A 25990-nucleotide genomic window follows, 5' to 3' on the forward strand; every position below is an offset into this window, starting at 1 on the left:
AAAACTGTAAACTGAAACAGAGTATCAATTTGCCATGGGAGTCAATTTAAGTGTGTAGTCAGTTTATATTCAGCACCACCTGGTGTGCACTGTGTACTGTGTGAATTACTCTATCATAATAAACAAACAGGCACTGGTTTTTCTTAAACAGTAACCAGAAAAACACTTGCTGTGAGGATCCTGGCAGCCCCAAGAGACGGAAATGAAAACTCCATGCCTAAATTTATCCCTTCCTATTTCATCTGCTCTCTTTGTTCAGGCCTTCCTCCCTTTCTCTCCAGGGCTATTTCCTTAATCCTCCTGACCCCATCTGCAAAATTCTATCCTGTGCCACATGGGAGGATCTCTTCCAGGCACCTGGGCTCAGCAAAACAATATTTTCTCTTTTTCCCACCAGGCATAAAAACAATGCCACCCAGGCTCTGAGACTCATTGGATAGATTAGGCAAGGAGTCAGGCAAAATGATGTTTACGTGCACACCAGAGCTCTTCCCCAGGCACCTGGAATCAGGGCTGGGATACCTCCAAAGCCACTTTTGGTGTTCTTCCTTTCTTTCTTATTTCCTTACATGGCCTACATGAAGAGTAATTACTTATGATTTATAGACAGTAATTACAGCTTATAAACTGGAAGCACAGTATAAATATTTTTTCCTGAAAGCCAAGTTAGAAGAAATCCCTAAGATGAGATGTAAAACAACAATTGAAATAAATATTCTAACTGAATTGTCCCAAGCACTGTCAAAAAGAAGAAAGAACAGTGTAATCTATCTCCACAATAATGGGCGTATTATAGTAGGATCGTTTTCAGCCCATTCCCCCATCCTGCTGGGCAAAAATTGGCTTAGATAAGGAAAATGAGCCAACCAAACTGGGAAGAAAAAAAAAAAAAGGCGAAAACAAAAACACAAAACCCAACAGAAAAGAACCTACCAATTATTTTTGATGCCTGGTAAACAGTCTGCACCAGAGGATAAGGTTTTTCTGGCTCACAAATATGCTTTTTTCTCTTTTCATGTGTCTGTCCTCCTCCCTTGAAACTGTGGGGTGGGGAGGTCTAAAAATAGTCAATGAATCATGGCAGATAATAATGTGCAGTAGTTACATAAACAGCCGGCCCGGCGCTGGAGCCGCGGGTCGGAACGGAAAATATCTGGGTCAGGGTTGTCACACTGAATAGGGTCCCCCGGAGCCGGCCTTCGGGAAGTGCGGCCGGGGAGGAGGCCTGGGCCTGCGGGCCGGGAGCAGCAGGGGAGCCGCGGGCGGCCCGCGGGAGGGAGCAGAAGTCCCGGGACGGGCGCGGGCGGCGGCGCGAGCAGGGCGGGCGAGCTCCAAGCTCCCTCCCCATGGCCGGGAGCGGGCCGCGGCGACGGCGGAGGCGCTGACAGGCCCCGGGCAGGGCGGGGCAGGCAGGCCCGGGCGGGGGCCTGGGGCCGAGGGCAAGATGAGCGCCCTCCTAGAGCAGAAGGAGCAGCAGGAGAGGCTGCGGGAGGCCGCGGCCTTGGGGGACATTCGGGAGGTGCAGAAACTGGTGGAGAGCGGGGTGGATGTGAACTCCCAAAATGAGGTCAACGGCTGGTAAGTGGGGAGCGGGGGAGGCCTAGGGTCAGGGCAGTCGGCCGCGACCTGGACCCTGCCCTGCCCCTGGACGCAGGGCTAAGGCGAGGCCTGCTGTCTCGCGCCTCCGAGGTTGTGCCCTCTTGAGGCCAGCCCAGGCCCCCCGCCTCGTGCAGTCAGGAGCACGTCCTGCCCAAATTGCGGCCCACGTGGTCCACCCGGGCAGCGCCCACTGGGACCCTGGCGCCCCCGTGGTTCCCCGCGTCCCCTGGCCAACTTGGCCAAAACGGTGCTGGAGGCTGTGATTCTCAGCGACTATGCGCTGGAGCACACGACCCCGTTCAAGTGTTGAATTATTCTGTAAAAGCATAAGCAACTGAGCAAATACGAATCTTATTAACTGGCACGATTTCTTTAGCCAAGACTAAGAAAGAAAAAAAAACCCAAACAAACCAAAACAAAACATTTACATCTCTATTCGGCTGCTCTGTTGTCTCACTGCAACAGTGATTTGCTGCTGCTGCCTACAGTTGCCTGTTGAGGGGAGACTCGTTTGTTTATCCTATAGAGTATTTTGCTTTGTTTTCATACTACAATTTCAGATATCGAATTTCTTCCAAGGCTTTAGATGTCTGCCTGCAGACTGAGTCCTTCTCAATGAAATGAGCAGTCTCATTTTAAGATGTTGCTAGTGGTCAAATCTTTAGTTTTAAGTTACTGAATGTGCTATTATGCTACCCTCTTTGCATTTAAAATTTTAAATTTTATTTGATCCAAGTAGTGCTTAGCCAGCCTATTTTGCTAGTTTAGAGTTAAAGCGAGTTTGCAAATGTTTTATTTTTTTTTTTTAAACTGGAATCTTACCTTTTGGATCTGAAAGTGACAGTAGAGATAAGTTGAACCCCCAGAGAATGACTTGCCCTAAGCCACACAATTATTAATATGATAGGACCAGAACCAAGATTTCCTGACTGCCTCAAAAATCTGTCTACCTCCTTTCCCCAAAGAAAACACTCGGGATAGCTATCCAGAAAACCAAGAAACAATGGATACTACTGTTTTGTTTTGTTTTGTTTTGTTTAAAAGTTTGCAAACTTGCTGTTGTTATGTACCTTTCCTGAGCATTGCTCTGTGGTTCAAAGTTGTGAATTACCGTTTTGGCACTGGGAGGCAGTGTTGTGTAAAAGAACGAGCCTGGTCTTTCCTGCAGGTTCTTCTGTTCCTGCCTAGCTACGCAACCTCACCCTAGTTGCTTCATTTTCTGCTTATTCCAGACAAGTGTTGTGAGCATTTAATGAGATGAGGCATAATATAAATAGCTAATATTCATTCAGCTTGCTCTGTAGCACAGATGCGATACTAAGGACTTTACATGTGTTATTAATAGCTCATTCACAACTTCTTGGGGACATAGGTATTGTTATTCTCTTCATTTACAGAAGAAGAAACTGAGGCCCAGAAAGACTAAATAATTTCCCCAATTTGCATAGCGCTCCTTTCCTAGGTCATGGAATTTACAGTAACTAGTAGACCTAGAAAGCGAACCTGGGTATGGTGACACGCGCGTTTAGTCCTAGCTACTCAAGAGCCTGAGGCAGGAAGATCACTTAAGCCCAGGTTCGAAGTTGCTGCCAGCTAGGCTGACGCCACTGCACTCTAGCCTGGGTGACAGGGCGAGACTCTGTCTCAAAAAAAAAGAAAGTGAACCTGGCATCTGACTCCAGACCCTACCCTCCTAAACACAATGCCTGCGACGTAGCAGGTGTTTAGTAAATGTAAAGTGAATCTGAAGTAACCTGAAGAAGCTTCTCACAGACTGGGGAAGATTTCTAATAGGCACCTCAAATTCAATATGTCCAAGATTGAATTCCTAGAATTCCCTTATCCCCCTATTGCCCCAAGCCTGCTTGTCATCTCAGCCTCCAGGGGCTCAGGCCAGAATCCTTGGTGCCCTCCATGCCTCCTATGTTCCCCTCACACCCCACATCCAGTCATTCAGCCCATTCTGCCAGGTGCACCTTCAGACATAGTCAGAATCTGATTACTTCTCACTAGCCTGACCACTGTACCTCTGGCCCAAAGCCACCATTGGTTCTTTCATCTGGATTACTGCAGTAGCCTCCTAGTCTCCTTGCATAAGCATGGGATATGCTTATACTCTATAGTCTTTTCTCAACACAGTGGCCAGAGGGATCCTTATTTATAAGTCAGTCAGTCACCATTCTGCTTGTCTATGCTAGAGAGTAAGTTTTTTGAGGGTAACCTTATATTCACTCTGCTCTAAACCCTCTAATAGCTCCCATCTCACTGAGTAAAAGTCTGCAGGGTCCTGCCATTTCTACTCCCTGTCCTCCCACCTTTTCTCCTCACCTCTGCACCTTATATCTTGGGATTTGCCCCTTTGCTCCCTTCTTTCCCCCGGCCTCCTTGCTGTTCCTAGAGTACCAGGCACAGTCCGGATTCAAGACCTTTGTGTTTTGTCTTCCCTCTGTCTCACATGCTTTCCCCCGGAAACCACATGGTTTGCTCCCTCACCTCCTTCAGATCTTAGTTTAGATGTCTCCTTGGTGAGGCCTTTCCTTGGCCCTAAATTTAAAATTGCACAGTGCCCTCCTCAATCGCCGGCATCCCCTAATCGCTTCCCCTGCTCTATCATCCCTGTAACACTTATTACCTAGCATACCGCATGCTTTGCTTATTTATTTGCTCCATTTCCACTTCGGAAGAGTGATGTGAGCATATAATGAGATGAAAGCATAATGTAAACAGCTTTTTTTGAACTTGCTCTGTAGAACAGAGGCACAGATGCCTCTATTTCCTCTTCTGTAAGATGGAGGGAATCTTGGCAGTAGAATTTATCTCGTAGGTTTTCTTTTAATGTAGAGATGGAGTCTTGCTGTGTTGCCCAGGATGGTCTCCTAGCCTCCCATAGTGCTGAGATTATAGGTGCAAGCCACGATGCCTGGCCCTCATGGGTTTGTTTTGAGGATTAAATAAAGATAATATATGTAAAGCCTTTAGAACAATGTCCAACATGTAAAACATTATATCCGTGTTAACTATTGTTGTTTTTTTTTTTGAGACAGAGCCTCGCTTTGTTGCCCAGGCTAGAGTGAGTGCCGTGGCAGCCTAGGTCACAGCAACCTCAAACCCCTGGGCTTCAGCAATCCTACTGCCTCAGCCTCCCGGGTAGCTGGGACTACAGGCATGTGCCACCATGCCCGGCTAATTTTTGCTATATATATATATTTTAGTTGGCCAGATAATTTCTTTCTATTTTTTTAGTAGAGACAGGGTCTCGCTCTTGCTCAGGCTGGTGTCGAACTCCTGACCTTGAGCGATCCACCCGCCTCAGCCTCCCAGAGTGCTAGGATTACAGGCGTGAGCCACTGCGCCCGGCCTTGTGTTAACTATTGTTAATATTTTCTTATTGTGAAGCAATGTGCTGGGTAATGGAATATAACGTTACCCTAAAAAACTTACTCTCTAGCAGAGGAAGCAGCATGGTGACTGCTTTCAATTCTTGGTTGCTCAGTAACCACAATTTCAGCACTGATGAATGATGCCAGGTTGATGAATGATGTCCAGTGCCTCTGGTCTGAAATAGTTCCCAGCACTAATAGGATATTCTGACTGCAAATGTAAAGCTTAGAGTTGAAGTTCAAAGATAGAGTTCCCACATCAATTGTAATTCAAGTGTCATGCATATCCCTTGGTTTTAAGGAACAAGTATAAATGGCTCATGAAGAAGTTGAAAATATTGCCTGGCTGCAATGGCTCTGAGTTACAGCTGCCCAGAGCCACACAGCTCTGGGCTGTAAACGATGATCACTAAAGGCACAGGGCTTTTGAGGGCATGCTGTGTTGACTTAACCCCACTTTACATGGTGATGTTTTAGCTAGTTGATTTGTCTCAGAGTCTCTCAGACCCACTGGCAGTAAATTACCTCCTTCACTCTCAAGCTTGCCATGAAAAAGTGATTTACTACTAGCAAGTGAGCATTTTATTTCCAAAGGGAGCATATTTTTCTCATCATGCTCCATTCATTTTTGAGGACTCACTTATCATTTTAATTGTTCACGTTTTAAGCCTGCGCCACAGACAATCACACACAAACTCACTCGAGGCTGCAGTTTGCCCAGAATCAACAATATATTGGATCCTACTACTCTAAGCAACGTCTACCTTATCCTTGCTTCACTTGTTCAGCAAATATTAATTAAGCACCTATATGTCCCAAGCAGAAATTTCGTTTTTTGTGTTTTTTTTGAGACAGAGTCTTGCTCTGTCTTCCAGGCTAGAGTGCAGTAGTATCATTAGAGCTCACTATAACCTCAAACTCCTGGGCTCAAATGATCCTCCTACCTCAGCCTCTTGAGCAGCTGGGACTATAGGCATGCACCACCACGCCTGGCTAATTTTTTAATTTTTGGTAGAGAGGGAGTTTCAGTCTTGCTCAGGTTGATCTTGAACTCCTGGCCTCAAGTGATCCTCCCGCCTTGGCCTCCCAGAGTTACAGGCATTATAGGTGTGAGCCACTGCACCAGCCCCATTTCCTTATCTCCACAGAGCTAATGGTTTAGAAGTCTATATCAAGACCCTTCCCTTATTTTTCCCAAATTGGCAGTCATTTTGTCCAAGAGTATACTTTAAAGGCACCTGGATAATCTAATTCTTTTTTTTTTCTTTTTTTTAGTTGTTTGGCTAATTTCTTTCTATTTTTAGTAGAGACGGGGTTTTGCTCTTGCTCAGGCTGGTCTCCAATTCCTGAGCTCAAATGATCCTCCCGCCTTGGCCTCCCAGGGTGCTAGGATTGCAGGTGTGAGCCACCGAGCCAGCCTGGATAATCTAATTCTAATGAATAATAATGTAGAATGTCACTGTGAAGCATCAATGGTATTACCCCCAGACAGATAAGCTAACTTCCTGTAAGTTACTAATGTTAAGGTGCTCAAGACTAATCAGCTTTTTCCTGAAACCGAATCAACTGTCTAGATAATTATACTTCCTAGGTTAGTGACCTAACCTCTCACTATTGAACATATGTTCTATTCTTCATATCTGTATTTGGCTATAAGCTCTGAAGGTATTTAGCTCAGTTCCATTAGAAAGTTGGTGAAGGGAGACATTTCAAAACAGAGGGGAAAAAAAGCATTTTCCTTCCATGATATGCATTCAGCTTTGGCACCTGGGGATGGATTTAGCAGCTCTGAATCCTTTAATTTCTGTTAAGATAGAGTTTTTGCTGGCATGCTAATTACATTTTTATGCAGTATTAAAATAATAGCCCTTCAGAGTGCACAGAATTACTTCCTGTGTGTACAATATTAAATCATTAGTTTTCCTAAATGAGTCTGATACATTAGAAGAGTCTGTTCTCAAAAAATTTTCTTTGTCGATGTGTGATTTTTAAGTACCTTAGGAATTAAAGTATGTGTGCAGTGCCTTACATTTATGCAGATGAGGAGATGTTTGTAGCCTTCTAGAGAGAACTAGAAAAAGCCAACTTTTTTAAAAACGGAAATTTGGAAATCTATTGAATATGTGTGAAGGAAAGAAAAGTAAAGAGGAAAAGGGAGTGATAAACTGAGATTCAGACAGGAATAACTGGTATAGTAATAATAATTTAAGTGGCAAAGCAAGCTGCAGATAGGAGATGGTTATTGGCCTGATAATATTTGATCTTCAAGTGGCATTTGGTGCATATGAAGCAAGTTTCCATAGTCCCCGAAAAGGAATGTGGCAATATAAAAATATAAAGAGACTGATATATCTGATGGGTGATACTGATAAGAGTAACACGCTCCTCTGTTTAAATAATTCTTATTTTCCTTTCTTTGCAACAGGACTTGTTTACACTGGGCATGTAAACGCAACCATGGTCAGGTGGTCTCTTACCTGTTAAAATCAGGAGCTGACAAAGAGATTCTTACCACAAAAGGAGAGATGCCAGTCCAATTAACATCGAGGAGAGAAATCAGAAAGATTATGGGAGGTAAGCCTTTGTTTGGGGCAAACTTTTGATTTGCCAAACTAATTTAAGACTTGTATTATTGGCTGCATTCTTGATGCTGGTCAAACAACTGGTCTATTTCTGGAAGCTAATTTCCGTGCCAAGATAGTAATTCCATGTTGTTTCTGGGGAGATCAGCATTGTAAGGTTTTATTTTTTTTATTTGTAAAATTTAAGACAGTGATTAAAAATGGTAATTATAAACCTAATGAAATATTTTTTTCTGACCTGAAGAAACAGTAAACACTGACCAAAATATTTGTCACTATCACTAGCTTCCAAAAGACACTTTTTTCCTTGATTTTTTTTTTTAAACCTCAGTGTATAGACCAGAGGATTTCTTGGTAATTTTTAAAGGGCTGTGTAAGTGTTCTGTTTTCTTCTTTTTAAGTGGAAGATGACGATGATGACGATGACACCCTCCCCCAGCTGAAAAAGGAGTCAGAACTGCCCTTTGTTCCCAACTATTTGGCCAACCCAGCCTTCCCTTTTATCTACACCCCCACAGCAGAGGATTCAGCCCAGCTGCAGAATGGGGGCCCCTCCACGCCTCCTGCATCACCCCCTGCAGATGGCTCGCCTCCATTGCTTCCCCCTGGGGAACCTCCCCTGCTGGGGGCCTTTCCCCGGGACCACACCTCTTTGGCACTGGTTCAGAACGGTGATGTGTCTGCCCCCTCTGCCATACTCCGAACACCAGAAAGCACAAAACCGGGCCCTGTTTGTCAGCCACCAGTGAGTCAGAGCCGCTCCCTGTTCTCTTCTGTCCCGTCCAAGCCACCAGTGTCTCTGGAGCCTCAAAATGGGACATATACAGGACCAGCGCCAGCATTCCAGCCATTTTTCTTCACAGGAGCATTTCCGTTTAATATGCAAGGTAACCCCTCATCAGCAAACAGCCTCTGCAACAGGGGAGTCAGTGTCCAGAGGGGTGGGATTCCTTTATATATTCTGGGTATAATTACAAAGTTACAGAAAAGTTGTAAGACTAGTTTAAGGAACTCCCTTTACTCAGATTCACAGATTATTTACCTTTTGCTCCTTTACGCTGATATGCTTAAGTATTATTCCTATTATATCTTTCTTAAGAACAAGGATATTCTCTTATATAACTAAAGCACAATGATCAAATTTAAGAAATATAACCTTGGCCAGGCATGATGGCTCACACCTGTAATTTTAGCACTTTGGGAGGCCAAGGTGGGAGGATCGCTTGAGACCAGGAGTTTGAAACCAGCCTGAGCCACATAGTAAGACCCTATTTATACAAAAAATAGGAAAATTAGCTGGATGTGGTGGCTTGCGCCACGCTGGTAGTCTTAGCTACTTGGGAAGCTGAGGTGGGAGGATTGCTCGAGCCCAGGAGTCTGAGGTTGCAGTGCGCTATGATGACGCCACTGCACTCCAGCCCTGGCAACAGGATGAGACTCTTTCTCACAAAAAAAAAAAAAAAAAAAAGGCAATGTAACCTTGATATAATACTGTTCTGTAATCCATGGTCCATACTTAAATTTTGTCAGTTGTCTCAACAGTGCTTTTTGTAGCTATCTTTACTCTGCCCACCCCTGGCCCCTGCCCATGATCACATATCGCATTTAGTTACCATTTCATTTTAGTCTCCTTTAATCTGGAACATTTCTTAACTCTTTCTCTTTTTTTCCCCCTGCCCCGCCTTAACTCTTTCTTTATCATTTTTGATCTTGATATTTTTGGAGAGTCCAGGCCAGTTATTTTTGGAGCGTAGGATTTTCTTTCATTCTTTCTCTGTTTATTAGTTGGTATTTTACTGTAAAGAAGGGCTTTCCCTTCTCCCTCATTTCTACCAGTATGAACTCATGGATTCTTATTTTATTGAATGGGTTATAATCTATTATTATCATTTTTTTAAATATTAAAATTATTCCAGATTTGGCCAGGGAGAGCCCCTTCAAACTAGTTTTTGTGTGCCTTGGACATGTCCCCATCATTCTCAGAGTACTTCCTTACTTTCTGGTGCAGCAAGATGTCCCAGGTTCAAAGTGTAACATTCCCTGCCCTAACCCTGGAATCAGCCATTTCTCTAAGGATCCCTGGTTCTTTTTGCTGGAGGATGGTACTTAGGAACCAGGACATGGGCACTAGATGTCCTCATTGCTATAGGTGTGTCATTTCTTTTAGGCCTATTCAGAGATCAGAGCCAGGAAAGAAAGAAAGAAAGAAAAAAACAAGCAAACAGACAAACACGTATACATTCATATATTCACGTATACACGTGTGTGTATGTATGTGTATATATATACACACACACATATCTTTTAAGAATATTAAAAACCACAAGTTCATCCCAATATTTCCAATTCCAGTTGAACACCACAGGGTACAGTCTAGTCCAACATTTCTTTTTCCCTATAAGTAACTCACTCACTTCCCCTTTTGGAGGACCGATTACTAGAGGTGCTGATAACAGTGCCCCATGAGTGCTATGAGGGATTCATACATAAGGAGCAAAGCAGAGCTGCCAAATGTACATGGGTGCTTGGCTTGGGCCATCTGGCAGCCAGCCTCGGACTACAGAGGCAGACGGATTAGATCCTAGACACATTAATAATAAGCCAAGAGCCCTTAAGGTGTACTTTATTCAAATCATAGCTATACTTTAGATTTTTTTACTAGCTTGTCTTTTGGCTTTTTTACTGTCTTTATTGTAAGGAGTTTCATATTTCATAAATACCTTTAGGTACATAATTGTTAAACCTCTTCAGAGTAACTCCTGTATTATATCTTGGCCATGCCTTCTTTCCTACCCTCTTTCCCTTCCCCTGCTCATGTGTAGTTTGATACCCAACTTCATTCTTAACTCTTTGCCTCCTTAGCTCCCATGGCAGAAGTAAATTATCCTACACAACTGAGATGGTTGCCTCTGCTCCCCTTTTACTCTGTGAACCACAGTCTTACATGCAGGGAAGACAATACAAGAAACTGCCTCAGCAGAGCCAAAATTGGGCCCAAGCAAACCATGATAACTGTGCTTGGTTTTCTCATTAGGTGGCACAACCCTTTGGCACAAGGCATGATTAAGTGTAACCATCTTCTGGAAAAGATCTTAAATTATATGGGCTGTACTATGCTAGAACCATTCATTAACATTCCTCCCTCTTTTTTTCTAGAGCTGGTACTCAAGGTGAGAATTCAGAACCCATCTCTTCGAGAAAATGATTTCATTGAAATTGAACTGGACCGACAGGAGCTCACCTACCAAGAATTGCTCAGAGTGAGTTGCTGTGAGCTGGGCGTTAATCCAGATCAAGTGGAGAAGATAAGAAAGTTACCCAATACTCTGTTAAGAAAGGTAAGACAAGTCTGTTGAGCATGAATGGTTGCTTTTTGCATTTGGAAAATACCTAGCTTCCTCCTTGGTTATATGAGTCATAGTTGAAGAAATGAACAGAGAATAGAAAAGGAGCAGAATAGTTTTCCAAATGTAATCATTAAGCTTTACTGAGTCTGTAAAGACACTGGCAGTTTTGAAAGTTGTAAGATACCAGAGAGCATTTTCGAATTACCATTCATATATACCTATTTTGGGTTGTTTCTATAGTGATCTGTAAGGATTAACTTAGTGCAGTATTAGACGTGCCTTGTATTTCACAAGTTAAGAACCAAGTTAAAATACAGGGCAAACCCACACAGATACATGCATGTGTGCTCCTTCCAGCATCTCTGGGTTCTTGAACATCAGGCTTTTGGCATCTCAGGGCACCCAGGAAAAGTGATCCATGCGTGGCCTCTGCCTTCAAGGTGTGTGTTCGTCCTGTAGCAGCTGCTGAGCTGCTTAAGGGCTTCCACCATTCCACCCAACTCATGCCCCTGGGGATTTAATTGCACTTTCACTGACTCAGCCTGTCACAGGGATTTTTTTTTTTTTCCCTTCTAGGTTTTGAAATAAGCCAAGATACTAGTATGAATATAGCATACCAAACATATGGAGACAAGTGGCTCCTCTTAATCTATTTAACCTATTTTTGTTTTAGGACAAAGATGTTGCTCGACTTCAAGATTTCCAAGAATTGGAACTGGTTCTAATGATAAGTGAAAATAATTTTCTGTTCAGAAATGCTGCATCCACACTGACTGAAAGGCCTTGCTATAACAGGAGAGCTTCAAAACTGACTTACTAATGCAGCAGGGACTTTTGAGACAGTTTGTGTCACCTCTGGGCCAAGGACAAGCCATTGATTTAAATTCCTTGGATGCCCGGGAGGGCCCCTGGTGCCACTGCGTAGTATACACTAACATTGTTCTGCCAAGGTAGGAAGCCCCTGACCCCCCAAGCAGCGGTGCCACTCTTCCAAGCCTCTTGGTGCACAATAAACCTATTGCTTGAAGCTTTGAACAGCTGAGAAGTGGTCTGGAGAGGCATAAGCCGAAGGTTCTATATCCAGTGTGTTTTATGTGCAGAATTTAAGAGAGTTGTCTAAGCAGAATCTGAGAGAGAGCAGAGCCTATTTCTAGCCACTCCTGTTGACAGTGCACCTGAAGGGCCGGGATGCGCTTTTCTTGGTTGCATGCTCACAACTCTCCTGAAGTCCTGAACTGACTAGAGAGGAAGATTGGGGAAAGCACAGGTACTGAACAAATGAATTTTAGTGTGACTTGTGACTGTGAGGTTTCATATAACATATTTATAAATGTTACTCAGGTTAAAAGTATTTAAGAATACAGTTACCTAATTGTAAATACGCTGTTAACCAAAAGAGCTTCCCCTCCCCCACGTTTTCCTTTGTAGTCACTCATAACTGCTTCTCTGTCTCTAGACAGTCGTCTCTGCATTAACTCCCCTCATGGTCACTAGAGGGCTCTCTGATGCCTTCTAAAAGAGCAACTGCTTTTTTTTTACTCTGAAGCGATTCCTGTCATCTATGTGTTTTATTGCATTGTATGAGAAGAGCACAAACATTGCTGTTCCATGTTCTCCACTTTCATTTTCCACTAGAAATGAAAAGCAATTTTTAAGACTGAATCTGTTGCTATTTTAAAGGTTATCGTGGGAATCTGAGCTAAAGGAGTTAGCATCTTTATTTTTGTATCAAAGATAAAGGTTATTTTGAAATTCTTAGAATTTTTACACAACTCTGAAATCTGTTGCTTTTGTAAACAAATTGTTTGATCTTAAGGGACCCCCCCCCATTCACTTAACAAAGCCAGCTGTGAGTCTACCAGACTTTGTTCTGAAAAACAAAAACAAAACACCCGATTAAACTCTCGAGCATGGCATAAGAATTTTTTTAAAGAATGCATTCAAAGATTCTTTTCCTTTCTTTCCTTCATTGTCATTAATGTTAAAAGAAAAGCCACCGTCTTCTTGGAACAAACACCTTACCTTTAGAAATAAGAACTAGCGCACTTAGACAAACAGGAGAGCAGGGGGTTGAAGCCAGCTGTTGAAGAGCATCCCTGCTGTCTTAAGAAGCTTTTTCCCCATAGTGCCTATAGTTTCCAAAGAAACTTAACTTCCTAACTGTGTTAACTTAATTTTATTAGAACACTACAATTGAGTGAGAACGTGCAGATGTCAATGGAAGAGAATGTTGTGATAATGGCCTCCTGCTGCTGCCTAAATGCTGAAATGAGGTTGAGATGATTTTCAAGGCCAACTTCATGGAGTCACTCTGTTTAGTGACTTACTTGTATTTCACCAGTTACTGCTGGTGACTTACTCAGCCTTGTACAGTGTCCGCACAGCAGAGTGAAGCTTACTTATTACCCTCTTTCTCTCAAGTGCTTTAAAGAAGAAACCTCCCACGTGTCTCAACCAATCAGAAGCTAGTTTAACTGAGGTAGTAACCCTTTTTTTTTCCTTTTGTTTTGAAAAAAGTTACAATTTACTGATACAATTAAGTCTGATTCTGTCCTGGAGGAAATAAACTCAATATTAATTCATGTACAAATTACTGGGGTCAACTCTTTCAGCCACCCAGATTAGAGATTTTTGAGGCCCCTGGCTGGGAGGTAGCCTACAGAGGAGTAGCTCCAGGGCTTCCCGGGCTTAGAAACAGAGGTGAGCAAGGGTCTTGGTGTGTCCGGTCAGAGATGGGGCTGATGAGGCTCTGCCCTGTGCTGGTCTCTCTTCTCCTTTCTAAAATCCTCTGTGGTCAACTGACTCCTGGGTGTGGCAGTGGGATAAGACTGCACAATTGCTGGTAGGTGAGTTTAAAGTCTTAATCTATGCATTCAGAGAAATATTTTTATATGCTTTGTGTAATTTATAACAAGGATTTTTTTTTAGCTTTGTTAACTGTGAATTCACCCCTCCTCCTCCACTGCATATTTAAAGCATGTGTTCACACTGTGTGTAAACATTCACTAAAGAATTTTTTCTTTGTGCATTGCGACTGTTCAAACATAACAAGTATTATTAATATTAAATATTAACTAAACAAGCCAACACTCCTTAATTTTGGCCTCGTAAACAGCACTATACTTACAATCACAGGGTGTTCAAATTGTTGGACAGTCCCAGGGACCAGATGCTCTGGAGAAAGAATAGAAGGGCCTGCTTTCCACCTGCGCCTCCTCCAGCCGCTGCTGCTGCAGTGCTCACACCCTGTCAGTGGCACCAGGAGACAGATACTTCGTGTGGCATCTTTCCTCCCAGTTCACAGCAGTCGGCTTCATTTCCCTGGAGTAGTTGAGCCAGCTAGATGGAGGTCATCCCCTATTAACCACATCTTTTGATTATCCTGTTTACACAACTGAGCCTCTCCTTTGGGCTGTCAGCACCTGTCAGGGCCTCAATGAGCGCAGTAGCAAACTCCCAAGACAGGAGAGGAAATACAGCCTTACACCTTCAGATCTTTAGCTGAGAATAATGCTGAATGAATCTGCTTTTCTGTTGGTTCAGGCCAGCTAGCTCCTCACAAAGCAGACGTCATGCCAAATTGGCCTAATAAATCAGAGAGCATAGCAGAGACCTTTTCTTAGCACCAAGGAGAGGCAGAATAATTTGGGCATTTGTGCTTTCATACTTGTTTTATCACAAAGATGGAAGTCATCTTCCATATACCCATAAACAGCCTGGGCAGAAAGAGCCTGCCAAAAAAATGTGATTAACCTTTAACAAATGGTCCTGCAGCACGGGCCGACCCAGGGCTTATAGAAAAACCTGATCAAAGGAGCCATCTCTGCATCCACCGCAAACTGTTTAGGATGGGAAACAACAGTCACTCACATCACAGCAAGAGTAAAGGTACAGGGAATAGGAGTGAGACCAAGGAGACCAGAAAACTTAGTACAGCAGCATCCCAACCTTTTCGGCATCAGGGACTGGCTTCATGGAAGACAACTTTCCATGGACCTAGGGGCGGGGAGGATGGTTTTGGGATGATTCAAGCGTATTACATTTATTGTGCACTTTATAATTATTAAATTGTCACTTGCCACTCACTGATAGGGTTTTGATATGAATCTGCAAGCAATTGATTTATTATGGTCTCTGTGCAGTCAAACCTCTCTGTTAGTGATAATTTTATTTGCAGCCACTCCCCAGCACTAGCATCACCGCCTCAGCTCCACCTCGGATCATCAGGCATTAGATTCTCATAAGGAGCGCGACCTAGATCCCTCGCATGCACAGTTTGCAATAGGGTTCGCGCTCCTATGAGAATCTAATGCCACTGCTGATCTGACAGGAGGCAGAGTTTATGCGGTGATGCGAGTGATGGGGAGTGGCTGTAAATACAGATGAAGCTTGGCTCACTCTCCCACCCGCCACTCAGTTCTGCTATGCGGCCCGGTTCCTAATAGACCACAGACCGTTGGGGACCACAGTAGTAAGGTAACAAAGAGAAGAGCTCCATTCCAAATATAAGGCCTGTGCCAGGTGGGCCCTGACCCACAGAAAATCAACTTTGTCTTGGCTTGCTCAAGAAAGCAGACAACTCACCCCTTCCTATCTTGTTTACCAGCCTGGGACTGTCAAGGCAGGGGCAGCTTCTGGGCTTCTCTGTGCTCACACATTCAGCTTCAGCTGGACTGAGGAAATTGAATGAGTCAGAGGCCTCACTGGCAATCGGAACTGTCTGGAACAGACTTCTAAAGGAGCTAGGAAATAATGCACCACACACTTCTCAGCCCCTAGAGAAACAGGCTTGGAGGGATGAGGGATGACACGAACATGGAGGTGTTCACAGCAGCTTTCCCCAGAGGCTTCGGGTCAGATTTCAGGGCTTTCATTTCTCACCTTTTTACAGTATCTGCATAGCAGAGCAGGAACTACTGGCAATTACCCAGTGAATTTTGGCTGTGAAGACAATATTTTCAGCCAAAAGCTCTTAGGCCTGAAGTTCAGATAACTGCAGCCTCTTCGCCTTCCTCCTGGCCTCCTACAAAGGCCCTGATCCCTGAGCCTTGTGAACAGGCAGAAAAAGGATACATTGAGGTATACGTATTGTTGACTACATGGTTTTATTTCATCAGTACTCCATTTTTAATGGATTCAGGCAGCACCCCAGAGTACAGGACTCAGTTCCTAGGGATGGCCTGACCCAGCAGACTGTTCCAGGAAGAAAAAGCTTTTTATTTAAAAAAAAAAAAAAATACTTCAGAAAATATGAAAAATCAGAGGGAGGTCATTTCATGAAACGATTGTTTGAAAACAGTGCAATATGGAAATACCACTGGACTGGGAGTCAGCTGGGCAGGGACTAGTCTGGGCTCTGTCCCAAACTAGCTGCGACCTCAGGCATGTCATTCATCTCTGGGCCTCACTTCCTCGTGTCAACCATTTGAGATGAGGTTATTCTGTGAGGCACTGTACAGGTGCAAAATCTAACCAGTGCCCCCACTGTTTGCCATCAGTCCATTCTGTGGACACATTTGGTGTCATTTCCCTTCCTGATGAAGCTAGGAAAGGCCAGGAGGAAACCCCAGGAATATATTTTTTTTAGGCAAGTCCAGCATCTTTGGCCATCCCGTAGAAGATGCCTCTAGCTGCAATAAGGTTGGTTGGAGAATCAAATTCAGCTACTGCCCCTTTGTCCAGGACCAGGACCCTAGCCAAAAAATAAAAGAAGTGGTCAGCCCAGACCCAGCCACATAGTCCAACCCTGCCCTTCTGGGTACTGCTCAGGCCGGCGCTGACATACCAACCACCCACTTCAGGCAATCCACCCCACACGGCCGCTATACCGCGTGCACATGCTTGCAAGGCTGGTTATTTTAGCCCTTCTGTTAGTCCTGGCAAGTGGAGCGGTTTCTAGGATCAAACGCAAGGTGCTATTCATCTCTTCTAGTCAGGGCTCCGAAAACCTTCCCTAATGAGCCTTTCCCCTGGCCGGGGTCACAGGATTTCAGCAGGCTGTGCACAGGGAGCCATGGGCCTGTGCGCTGGGCCCTGGGCACATCCATCTGCTTTGTGCCGGCTCACAAAGGCACACGGCAGGAAACTGGCCGCTGTAAGCCTGACACTGGAATCTGGGACTTGGGCTGCAAATCTGGCTGCTGCTGCTGCTGGGAGGATCTGCCCCGCTCCCCCCCGCCCCAGTCAGGCCTGGGCCTGGGGTTAGACTCCCCCACCAACCACACACACGGTGCACCTGGTGTGAGGCCAACAGGCTGGCTCCACCAGGTGGAGGGGAAAGGGCTCTCCCGAGCCCGGGAGAGGTGCTCCTCCATGGGAGGGGGCACTCTGATTCCCCACCTACTGGGCTCCCAGAAACTTGTCCTGGAAAGGAGTGTCTCTGTGAACATCACTGCCTGGCCACTGCCCAAATTGGAGCCCAGGAGACTCCCCCTCCCCCAAATCAGTCTTCAGTGGCTTCTCATTGCTCTTGGGGTAAGGCCTGAGGGGTTTTCCCCCGGTTCCCAAAGTGCAGCATAGTGGAGCCTGTCCTCTCATCTTGGTTCTACTGCCTCCCTCTTCTGCACTCCAGCCGCATGCACCCTCCTGCCTCAGGGCACGTGGTGCATCCTTTGCCTGAAATTCTCAGCTCCCTCCCTACCTCATTTCCTCATCTCCACCCCACAACCCGTATTCATCTTCGGGCCTGGCTGGTGCTCCCCTTCCTTAGGAGAGCAAGTGCCCTGGCTGCCCTGTGTGGAGAGCCTTCCTCTGGCCTGCACACACAGCCCTGCTTCCTTCCTGCAGGCTCTAATTACATGTTCTGTAGCCCGATTATTTGATTCATTTCTGCCTGCCCCGTTAGAATGAATGAATTCCCAACACCCAAGGTCGATCGGAGTCTCCCACCCTAGGGCTGCTGGTGAATAAAGCATTTCTGGTTAGGCCTGGAGACAGATCCTCTCAGACCCTCCTCCTGACCCAGGGCCCACCCTCCCTCCTCCCAGTGGGGTCCTGAATGGGAGTGGGGGTTGGGAGTGGGGTGGGGATGGACAGAGGGCAGCATCAGGCATTCTCAGCCTGGCCCCCAGGACCCTCCAGGCCACAGGAGGAGAGAGACAAGGTCTGACCCAATGTCCTGCCCATGGTGCCCTGTCCACCTCCCCTACCCTACCAGTACGTGCGTGTGTTGAGGGAATGAAGCCCTCTTGATGTATTCCCACCATACTCCTTCAGCAGAGGCCTGTCTGAGCCTCCTGCCTCCTCCCCTCTCAGCATTCCCACCCCTTCAAGTCTCTAAAGAGCCCAACCAGCCGGGACTCTGAGTCACTGGGCCCACGCCTTTGACCTCCAGCACCACACCTTGACAATTGACACAATGAGGGAGTTGGTCCCAATTTTTTCTTTGGCTGAGTGACCTGCCTTTCCAAGGAAGCCACAAGATGCTGAGGGCAAGGACCCTCCCCTAATCCTTTGAGGGACTAGTGCTAGGGAGAATCACAGGAGGGGACCACAGGGACTAGGCAGGATGCTGAGGTTCCCCAGGATCACCTGCAGTTTAAACATATTTCACTGACTCCTCCGGACAATCCCCAGAGACATTATCATTTCCATTTGAAAGGCATTGTAAATTGCCCAAGGTCACTCAGCCCTCAGACTCAGACACAGAGCTCTCCCCAGGAGCAATCACCTCCTCACGTGCCCTCAGGGTGCCAGGCAGGGACCCAGGCATCACACACCTTCCGTGATCTTTGACTCACCCAGGTGAACTCACCCAGGTGAACTCACCCAGGTGAACTGGGTGCAATTGCCCGATCCCATAGGATGGCAGGGAGGTGCAAATGACATGAGGGACATGCAAGCACTCTGTCCACAGGTGCTCAGGAAGGGATGGGACTGGCATGAAGGATCTGGTTCCCCTCACCTCGTACCATCCACAGGAGTGGGATGGAGGTGAACTGTGCACAATTCACAATGCCTGGGGATCCCCACTGTGTCCCTTCCCCATGTGTCTTAGAAAATGTCACTGTGTGCCCCACCCCTGCACCCAGGTAACCACACTCTCGTCTGCCCCTTACCTGTATCTCATTGGGAAACTCTGTTCTGCCCCCCATGCCCCAGGAGCATTCAATGCCCAGATAACCCTGATCTGCCCGGCCCCTTCCTGATGCCCCAGGCCCCACCAGGTCCCCCTTGCTTAGGTTTCCGTGTCCTACCTGGTGTAGTCCATGATAGTGTTAAGCCGGTGTGCAATGGTCAGGACGGTGCAGGTATCAAACTGGGTGCGGATGGTAGCCTGGATGAGGTCATCAGTCTCCAGGTCAATGGCGGCCGTGGCCTCATCTAAAACCAGGACGCGGCTCTTGCGGAGCAGGGCTCGGGCCAGGCACACGAGCTGCCTCTGGCCCACACTGGGAAAGGGGAAGGCAGGCGTTACCAGGTGGGTGCCTCCAGCCTGCCTCCAGGTCCCAGACCTGTTTCTGTCTCCACTTCTCAGCGGCCAGGACTGGCTTTCTGTCTAACCTCTCCCATTTCTGCCACAGCCCAGTCTTCCTGGAACAGAGTAGAGGTCTGGACATCCAGGATAACGAGGGACCTCAGGGACAGAGCCAGGGCTAAAAACCACTGTGAAATCCCTGGTCTGTTCTCAGCACCCCCAGCCTCCTCTTTCTATGCTTTCTTCCCTATCCTGGCTTCTCATCTAGTGCCTTGATGTTTCTCTGCTTCGCTCCATCAGTCATTTACACCTTAGTAAGAACATGCTTGCATTTCTTTTCCTGGATATTTGCACATAAGCCCCACTATGCCATCTTGCTGAGCCTAATGTTACACAATTCAGGCAGTCATCTCCCGCACCACGGGGAATACAGGCCAGGGCTCTGTTTGGGGATAAGGAAGGCGCAAACCAGGGCAGGACCTAGGGACTGCCTGTGTCTGGTCACGGGGAGCTGAAGGAGGGGCCAGATGCATACCTTCAACCTCCTTCCTTGGAAGCCAGAGCCAGTGGACAAAGCGAGGCTGTGTTCCCAACCGCAGAGGCCACAGCACCCACACATCCAAGGACAAATACCTCAGCCCTTCCCAAAGGGGTGAGTCACCATGGCCAGAGTAAAGGCCAGGCTCTCTCCCTGGCCCATTCCTGCAACTAATGAAGGTTTTGGCAGCAGAATGAGCCGCCCGATAGAACTGAGGGCTGATTTATGGTGGGACTGGCACAGGACACAGGTTATGCTTAAAGTGGCTATGAGGAGGAGGGAGGAGGGGAGCGGATTTCTGCCTCTGATCGTGTGTGTGTGTGTGTGTGTGGGGGGGGTCCTTCGGGACGAGTGTGACAGCAAGCAGGACAGAAGAACAGACGAAGACACAGCCATGGGCATGGGGCCCAGAGAGCCCATGCTTGTCTGCCAGCTGCCTCCAAGGTGGTTCTGTAAGTGAACTCAGCTAAGATGCTCATTGAGTCCTAAGGGCTGTCTGGGTGATGGGGGAGTCCCCGGGGTCATCTGGGTGAGGAGGTGCAGCAAGGAAAGTTTTGGGACAAAAGTCCCCCCCTTCCCTGAGTCCCCGCCCTGCTCCTCACTAGCTAGGCGGCTTTGAGCAAATAATTTCATAGCGGGGAAGCCTCACTTCCGCCCACAGGACTGTGGTAAAGATTAAATGAGATAGTGGAGGCCAAAGTGCTTTGAACCCTGACGTGCCAGGCAAATGTAAAGTTTTTGCTTTTGTTTTCAAGGTCTGGGGAGGGGCCATGAATATGCACTGAATATAAGAATGAAAATAAGGAGGAGGAGGAAGAGGAAGGAGAGGGGGAGGGGAGGAGGGGGAGGGGAGAAGGAAGGGAATAGCTGACGTTTCACAGCAGTGTATCCAAGCTAAGGGCTTTTCATTTCATCACGCCCTAAAACTGCTCCACCCGAAGGGAAGCCACTAGCCCCAGGCAGCCATCAAGCCCTTGAAATGTGGCTAGTCCCGATCGACATGTGCTGTAAATGTAAAATATACACCGTATTTCAAACTTGTATGAAAAATGCAAATAATGTATGAAATAAATTTTAATAGTATATTTTACTTAGCCCAATATATCTAAAATTGTTTCTTTTTACGTTTTTTTTTTTTTTTTTGAGACAGAGTCTTGCTCTGTTGCCAGGGCTAGAGTGCTATGGCATCAGCCGAGCTCACAACAGCCTCAAACTCCCGGGCTCAAGCGATCCTCCTGCCTCAGCCTCCTCAGTAGCTAGGATGATAGGCACGCACCACCATGCCACCTCTTTTTCCTTTTTAAAAAATGGTTAATTACACACATGTGGCTTGCATTATATTCTTCTTGGGCAGCGTGATGTGAAGAGGTATGGACTGTTAGTATCCCCTTTGTAGAGTGAAAGCAAAGGAGGCACAGAGATGTTATGCAACTTGCCCCAAACCACACAGCTAACACAGGTACGGGTATGTTAAGCCTCTGGACCCTAAGAGGTGACTCCTGGCCCTTCCTCCTGCTCAGTGGCTGGGGATATAGAGTCTGGGGCTGTAAGAAGCTCTGGAGGGGAGAAGGATTCCTCCCACCTGCTCCACGGCTCCGTCCAGAGCCGCCCTCCGAAGCCCAAGCACAGCATTGACAACCTCACACAACATGCCTGAAGAGGGTTTTGGAATCTCTCAGAGCTGGTTCAAATCCCAGGCATGCCTTCTCCTAGCTGTGCAACTTTGGCCAAGCTGCTTACCCTCTCTGAGCCTCAGTTTCCTCACCTGCAAAGTGGGATGATGGACCACCTCTGGGGCCGTGTGAGGGGTCAGTGAGGTGGCTCACCATGCCCGGCACACAGAATATGCTCAATACAAAATAACTCCCCTCTGTGTACCCTGGCAGGCCTGGACTCTGTGTTACATGGTGCCCCCGCAGCGTCCCTGAGGGAGGACTGCTGCTTCCCCCCTGTCCAGACCCAGCTCTTTTACCTGAGGTTCTCCCCGCCCTCAGAGCACTGGAAGTCCAGGCCTGCAGGCTGGGAGCTCACGAACGCGTGCAGGTGGGACAGTTCCAAGGCCTGCCAAATGTCCTCATCCGAGTAACTGCCAAAGGGGTCCAGGTTCATGCGCAGGGTCCCCGAAAACAGGATGGGGTCCTGGGGACACAACATAGCCTCATGGAGGGGTGGCTCAGGCCCACAAGGAGCCATGGGCCTCTCAGGACTAGGGAAAAAGAGGGGATTAAGGTGGCAGCATTCCCGTGCTATTCCAGCCCTCCAGGAGGGAGGCAGCAGCCGGGGAGATAGAGAATTGCCTGCGGGGGACGATAAAGCTCCGCTTTGCCAGTCACCCAGTGCTCTGCTAACACAGGAATCAGCCACTAAGCTGACTCCAAAGTGTCCAGTCGGCAGAAAAATATACCCTAGAGTCTGGAGGAGCCAGAAAAGTGAAACGTATTTCAGAGCTGTAAACAGGAGACCAGGACAGAACGTCTCAGGAGATGGGGCACTTGGAGGGGTCCTGTGCACCCCCCGCATTTGCTGGTCCAGGAGGGCAAAGGGCAGGGCCTCACTGGGCAGGGATGTCTGGCCCTTCCAGATCTGTGACTGGGTTGGTTCCTTGGTGGCTCTGCCCCCTGCTGTCCACGCACCCCCGACCCCTACCCCCAGCCTCAAGACCAAGGTCCCAGTCCCCATCCACAAGCTACAGAACAGGGGTGGGGCCTGCCCCGGGGTTGTTGCTCAGTGTGGCCAGTCCATGCCAGGCTCACACCTGGGGGATGATGGTCAGCTGAGAACGCAGGTCATGGAGGCCGATGTCTGCCACGTTGAGGCCGTCGATGAGGATTTCACCCTCTGCTGCCTCCAGGATGCGGAAGAGGCTCAGGGTCATGGACGATTTGCCGGCCCCAGTGCGGCCCACGATCCCCACCTGGAGGGGTGGGGGAGGGCTGTCAGGGGGAAGCTGAGAGGTCACGGGCATCTGCGGGACTCCCTAAGAGGCCAAGCAGACGTCTGGCCAGAGCACCTGCTCCCTCAAAGACCCACGCTCCCCACGAAGGCTGTGGCCACGTCCCCAGGCACCAGCACACCCAGGACCCACCCTCCGCACGGTACCTTCTCGCCACCGCGCACGAGCAGGCTCAGGTTTCTCAGCACCAGGTCCAGGCCGGGCCGGTAGCGCACGGAGTAGTTCCGGAACTCCACCTCCCCACGCTGGGGCCAGCCCTCGGGAGGGCGCCTGCCCTCCACCACCCAGGGGGCCTGGCGGGAGATACCGACAGGGTCTCAGCAGGATGGCACCTCCTCCCCGGCCTGGCCCGCCCTCATTTCTCAGTCTCGCTCTCCCAAGGCCCCTCAGTCCTTACCCACTATGGTCCTGCAGGGCAGGAGTCGAGGGGGAGTTCCTGGCACCCCTGTGGCTCAACTTTGTGGTTCAATGACTTCTGTATCCCTCTCACCTTCTTCACCACTGAGCCACCCCAAAACCCCTCTTCCTACCTGCTCCCTGTCTCTCCTCGTGCCCCATGTTCCTTGAGATGCCCTCCCTGCCTGCCCTACCTCCCCTCTCACAGCCTTTACCCATTCCTGATTACTGAGTGGCTACCCTGTGCCAGGCAGTGGGGACACAGTGTTGTCCCCAATGAGACAAAGTCCTTGCCCTCCTGAGGCTTACATTCTAGTACAGGATGGCATACAATCAACAAATCTTAATGTAAGAAGTGATGAGTGCTAGAGGCCAAGAAGCGCTCAGTGTTGCTGCTCTGTACAGGGTGGTCAGGGAAGGCTTCCTGGAGGAGGCGATAGTAAAGACCTGAGGGGGTTGAGGGAACAAACCAAGTGGATAGCTGGGGGAAAGGCATGCCAGGCACAGAGAACAGCAAGTGCAAATGCCTCCAGGTACGTTCTGGAACACAATGACAAAGATGAGAGGTAGGAGGCTGAGGCAGTGGGTGGCCCCATCATGGGGGGCCTAGCCATTTTAAGGACTATGCTTTTTTACTCTGAGTGAGATGCAAAGCCATTAGAGGGCCGTACACAAAGGAATGATGTCATTTAATATGTTTTTAAAGGATCTTTCTGGCTGCTAGGTAGAGAATATGGAGACAGGATCATGTGTCTGAGTGGGGATGCGGAGACAGGATCATGAGAGAGGGGGCTGGGGCCGAGGCCTGGAGAAGGCAGGGGTAGGAGAGGCCAGGCTGGGAGGAAGAGGGCCGGCTGGGGTGGGCGCTCAGCAGAGGCAGACTGACAGGGTGAGGGTCACAGAATCTAGGAGGACCCCAAGAAGAAGGGAGATGTCCTTTCATCTGAACATCACTGACAGGTTAAATTAGAGGAGAACAGAAAAGTGTCCCTTAGATTTGAAAGCTGGGAGGTCCCTGGTGAGCATCTCAGTGAAGTGACAGGGCCAGACAGCAGACCGTAGGGGGCAGACAAGACAAAGGGTGCCGGGGAAGCGGTGAGAGCACATGCGGACCGTACTTTAAAACAAGCTTCACGCCAAAGGAGAGCAGAGGAATGGGGTCGGAGAATGCAGGGGAAAGGGAGGGTTCGTTTGTGTGTCTCGAATGGAAGATGCCCTGGAATGTGTTTGCGTGTGGATGGGAAACATCCGACAGAGGGAGCAAGACGGACAGCGCAGGAGCTGGAGAGCAAACTGAGGAAGTCAAGTCCTGGGCACCAAGAGAAGGAGCGGAGGGGCTGGATTTTGAAACCAAAAGGCATAATTCCCGCTAAAAGAGAAAGGAAGAAGATGAAGGAGACACAGGCAGTTTTAAAGGCCCAGGAAGGTGGAGGAGGTTCCTGTCTTATAACCTATTTTCTCATGGAAGTGTCAGGCAAGGTCTACGGCTGAGCACAAGGGAGGAGATGTGGGGTTTGCGGACGGAGAATGTTCGAAAGAAATCTTTCTGAAAGTGGGAACACGTGCTTCTTGGGGAAGCAAAGTAGGAAAACCCAGCAGTGGTGTGTGGTTTTAAACTTGAAGTACAATCAGTGATTTTCTCCTGCAACGTTTTAGGTGTTCAGCGCAGGTATAAAGGAGATAGATAGGTGGGTTGACTTGGGGTGGGGTTTTGTAGGTGGGCACCGCTTAGAGAGGGAGAAGGGCAGGGGAGTTGAGAGCGTTTGTGTTGGCGGAGCACAGACTCCAGCCTAGCTGGGGAGGGAAGTTGAAACCGCCCTTACAAATTAATAAAACGGGGTGCAAGGTGAGAACTATGGTAAGGGCCTAGCTAAAAATAATGACAATAATTAGTCACTGTCCCCCTGTTTGCTTCTCTATTGCCACTCCAGAGCCACACAACTGGTGGTCATAAAGCTTCATTTTTTTTTTTTTTTTTTGAGACAGTCTCACTCTGTTGCCCGGGCTAGAGTGAGTGCCGTGGTGTCAGCCTAGCTCACAGCAACCTCAAACTCCTGGGCTTAAGCGATCCTACTGCCTCAGCCTCCCGAGTAGCTGGGACTACAGGCATGCGCCACCATGCCCGGCTAATTTTTTCTATATATATTTTAGTTGGCCAGATAATTTCTTTCTATTTTTAGTAGAGACGGGGTCTCGCTCTTGCTCAGGCTGGTCTCAAACTCCTGAGCTCAAACCATCTGCCTGCCTTGGCCTCCCAGAGTGCTAGGATTACAGGCGTGAGCCATAAGGGAGTTTTTAAGCTATCTCCCAGGGCTCGCATTCCAATGCATTGATTGGTTGACCCACCCAATGGACCAGCGGCCCAGACCAAGAGACAGACTCAACTGGAATTATGACCCCAGGGACTGGAGCAACACAAGATGACTTCTACACCCTTATAATTTTGCCCCAATTAACAAACCTAATTGCCTGGTCTGTTGCCTGCCAAACTATCCTTAAAAACCCTGTCTCCCAAATCCTTGAGGAGGCAGATTTGAGAAACTTTCTCCCATCTCCCCACTTAGCACTCTGCAGAATAAAACTCTTCCTCCAGGCCAGGCGCGGTGGATCACGCCTGTAATCCCAGCACTCTGGGAGGCCAAGGCGGGCAGATGGTTTGAGCTCAGGAGTTTGAGACCAGCCTGAGCAAGAGCCAGACCCCGTCTCTACTAAAAATAGAAAGAAATGATTTGGACAGCTAAAAATATATATAGAAAAATTAGCTGGGCATGGTGGCGCA

General features: G+C 47.8%; 2 protein-coding genes across 2 annotated transcripts in view; one reads left to right on the forward strand and one right to left on the reverse strand.

The window, feature by feature from the left end:
* The first annotated feature begins 1184 nt into the window (after positions 1-1184).
* ANKRD40 (ankyrin repeat domain 40) lies at positions 1185-13984 on the forward strand. Its single transcript, XM_045525131.1, has 5 exons — positions 1185-1578; positions 7405-7553; positions 7963-8448; positions 10718-10899; positions 11582-13984. Exons 1-5 carry the CDS (start codon positions 1445-1447, stop codon positions 11726-11728), a joined length of 1098 nt encoding a protein of 365 aa, XP_045381087.1. The 5' UTR covers positions 1185-1444; the 3' UTR covers positions 11729-13984.
* A 2010-nt stretch (positions 13985-15994) lies between these two features.
* ABCC3 (ATP binding cassette subfamily C member 3) overlaps positions 15995-25990 on the reverse strand; it is a 54789-nt gene continuing 44793 nt past the window's right edge. The window contains exons 27-31 of the mRNA XM_045525133.1: positions 22962-23108; positions 22618-22776; positions 21835-22001; positions 19104-19298; positions 15995-16600 (exon numbers count right to left, since the gene is read on the reverse strand). Of these exons, the coding sequence (XP_045381089.1) occupies positions 16492-16600; positions 19104-19298; positions 21835-22001; positions 22618-22776; positions 22962-23108 (777 nt within the window). The 3' untranslated portion in view covers positions 15995-16491. The remainder of the gene's footprint in view (positions 16601-19103; positions 19299-21834; positions 22002-22617; positions 22777-22961; positions 23109-25990) is intronic.

Source organism: Lemur catta, chromosome 15, assembly GCF_020740605.2.
Source record: "Lemur catta isolate mLemCat1 chromosome 15, mLemCat1.pri, whole genome shotgun sequence".
NCBI classification, from domain to species: Eukaryota; Metazoa; Chordata; class Mammalia; order Primates; family Lemuridae; genus Lemur; species Lemur catta.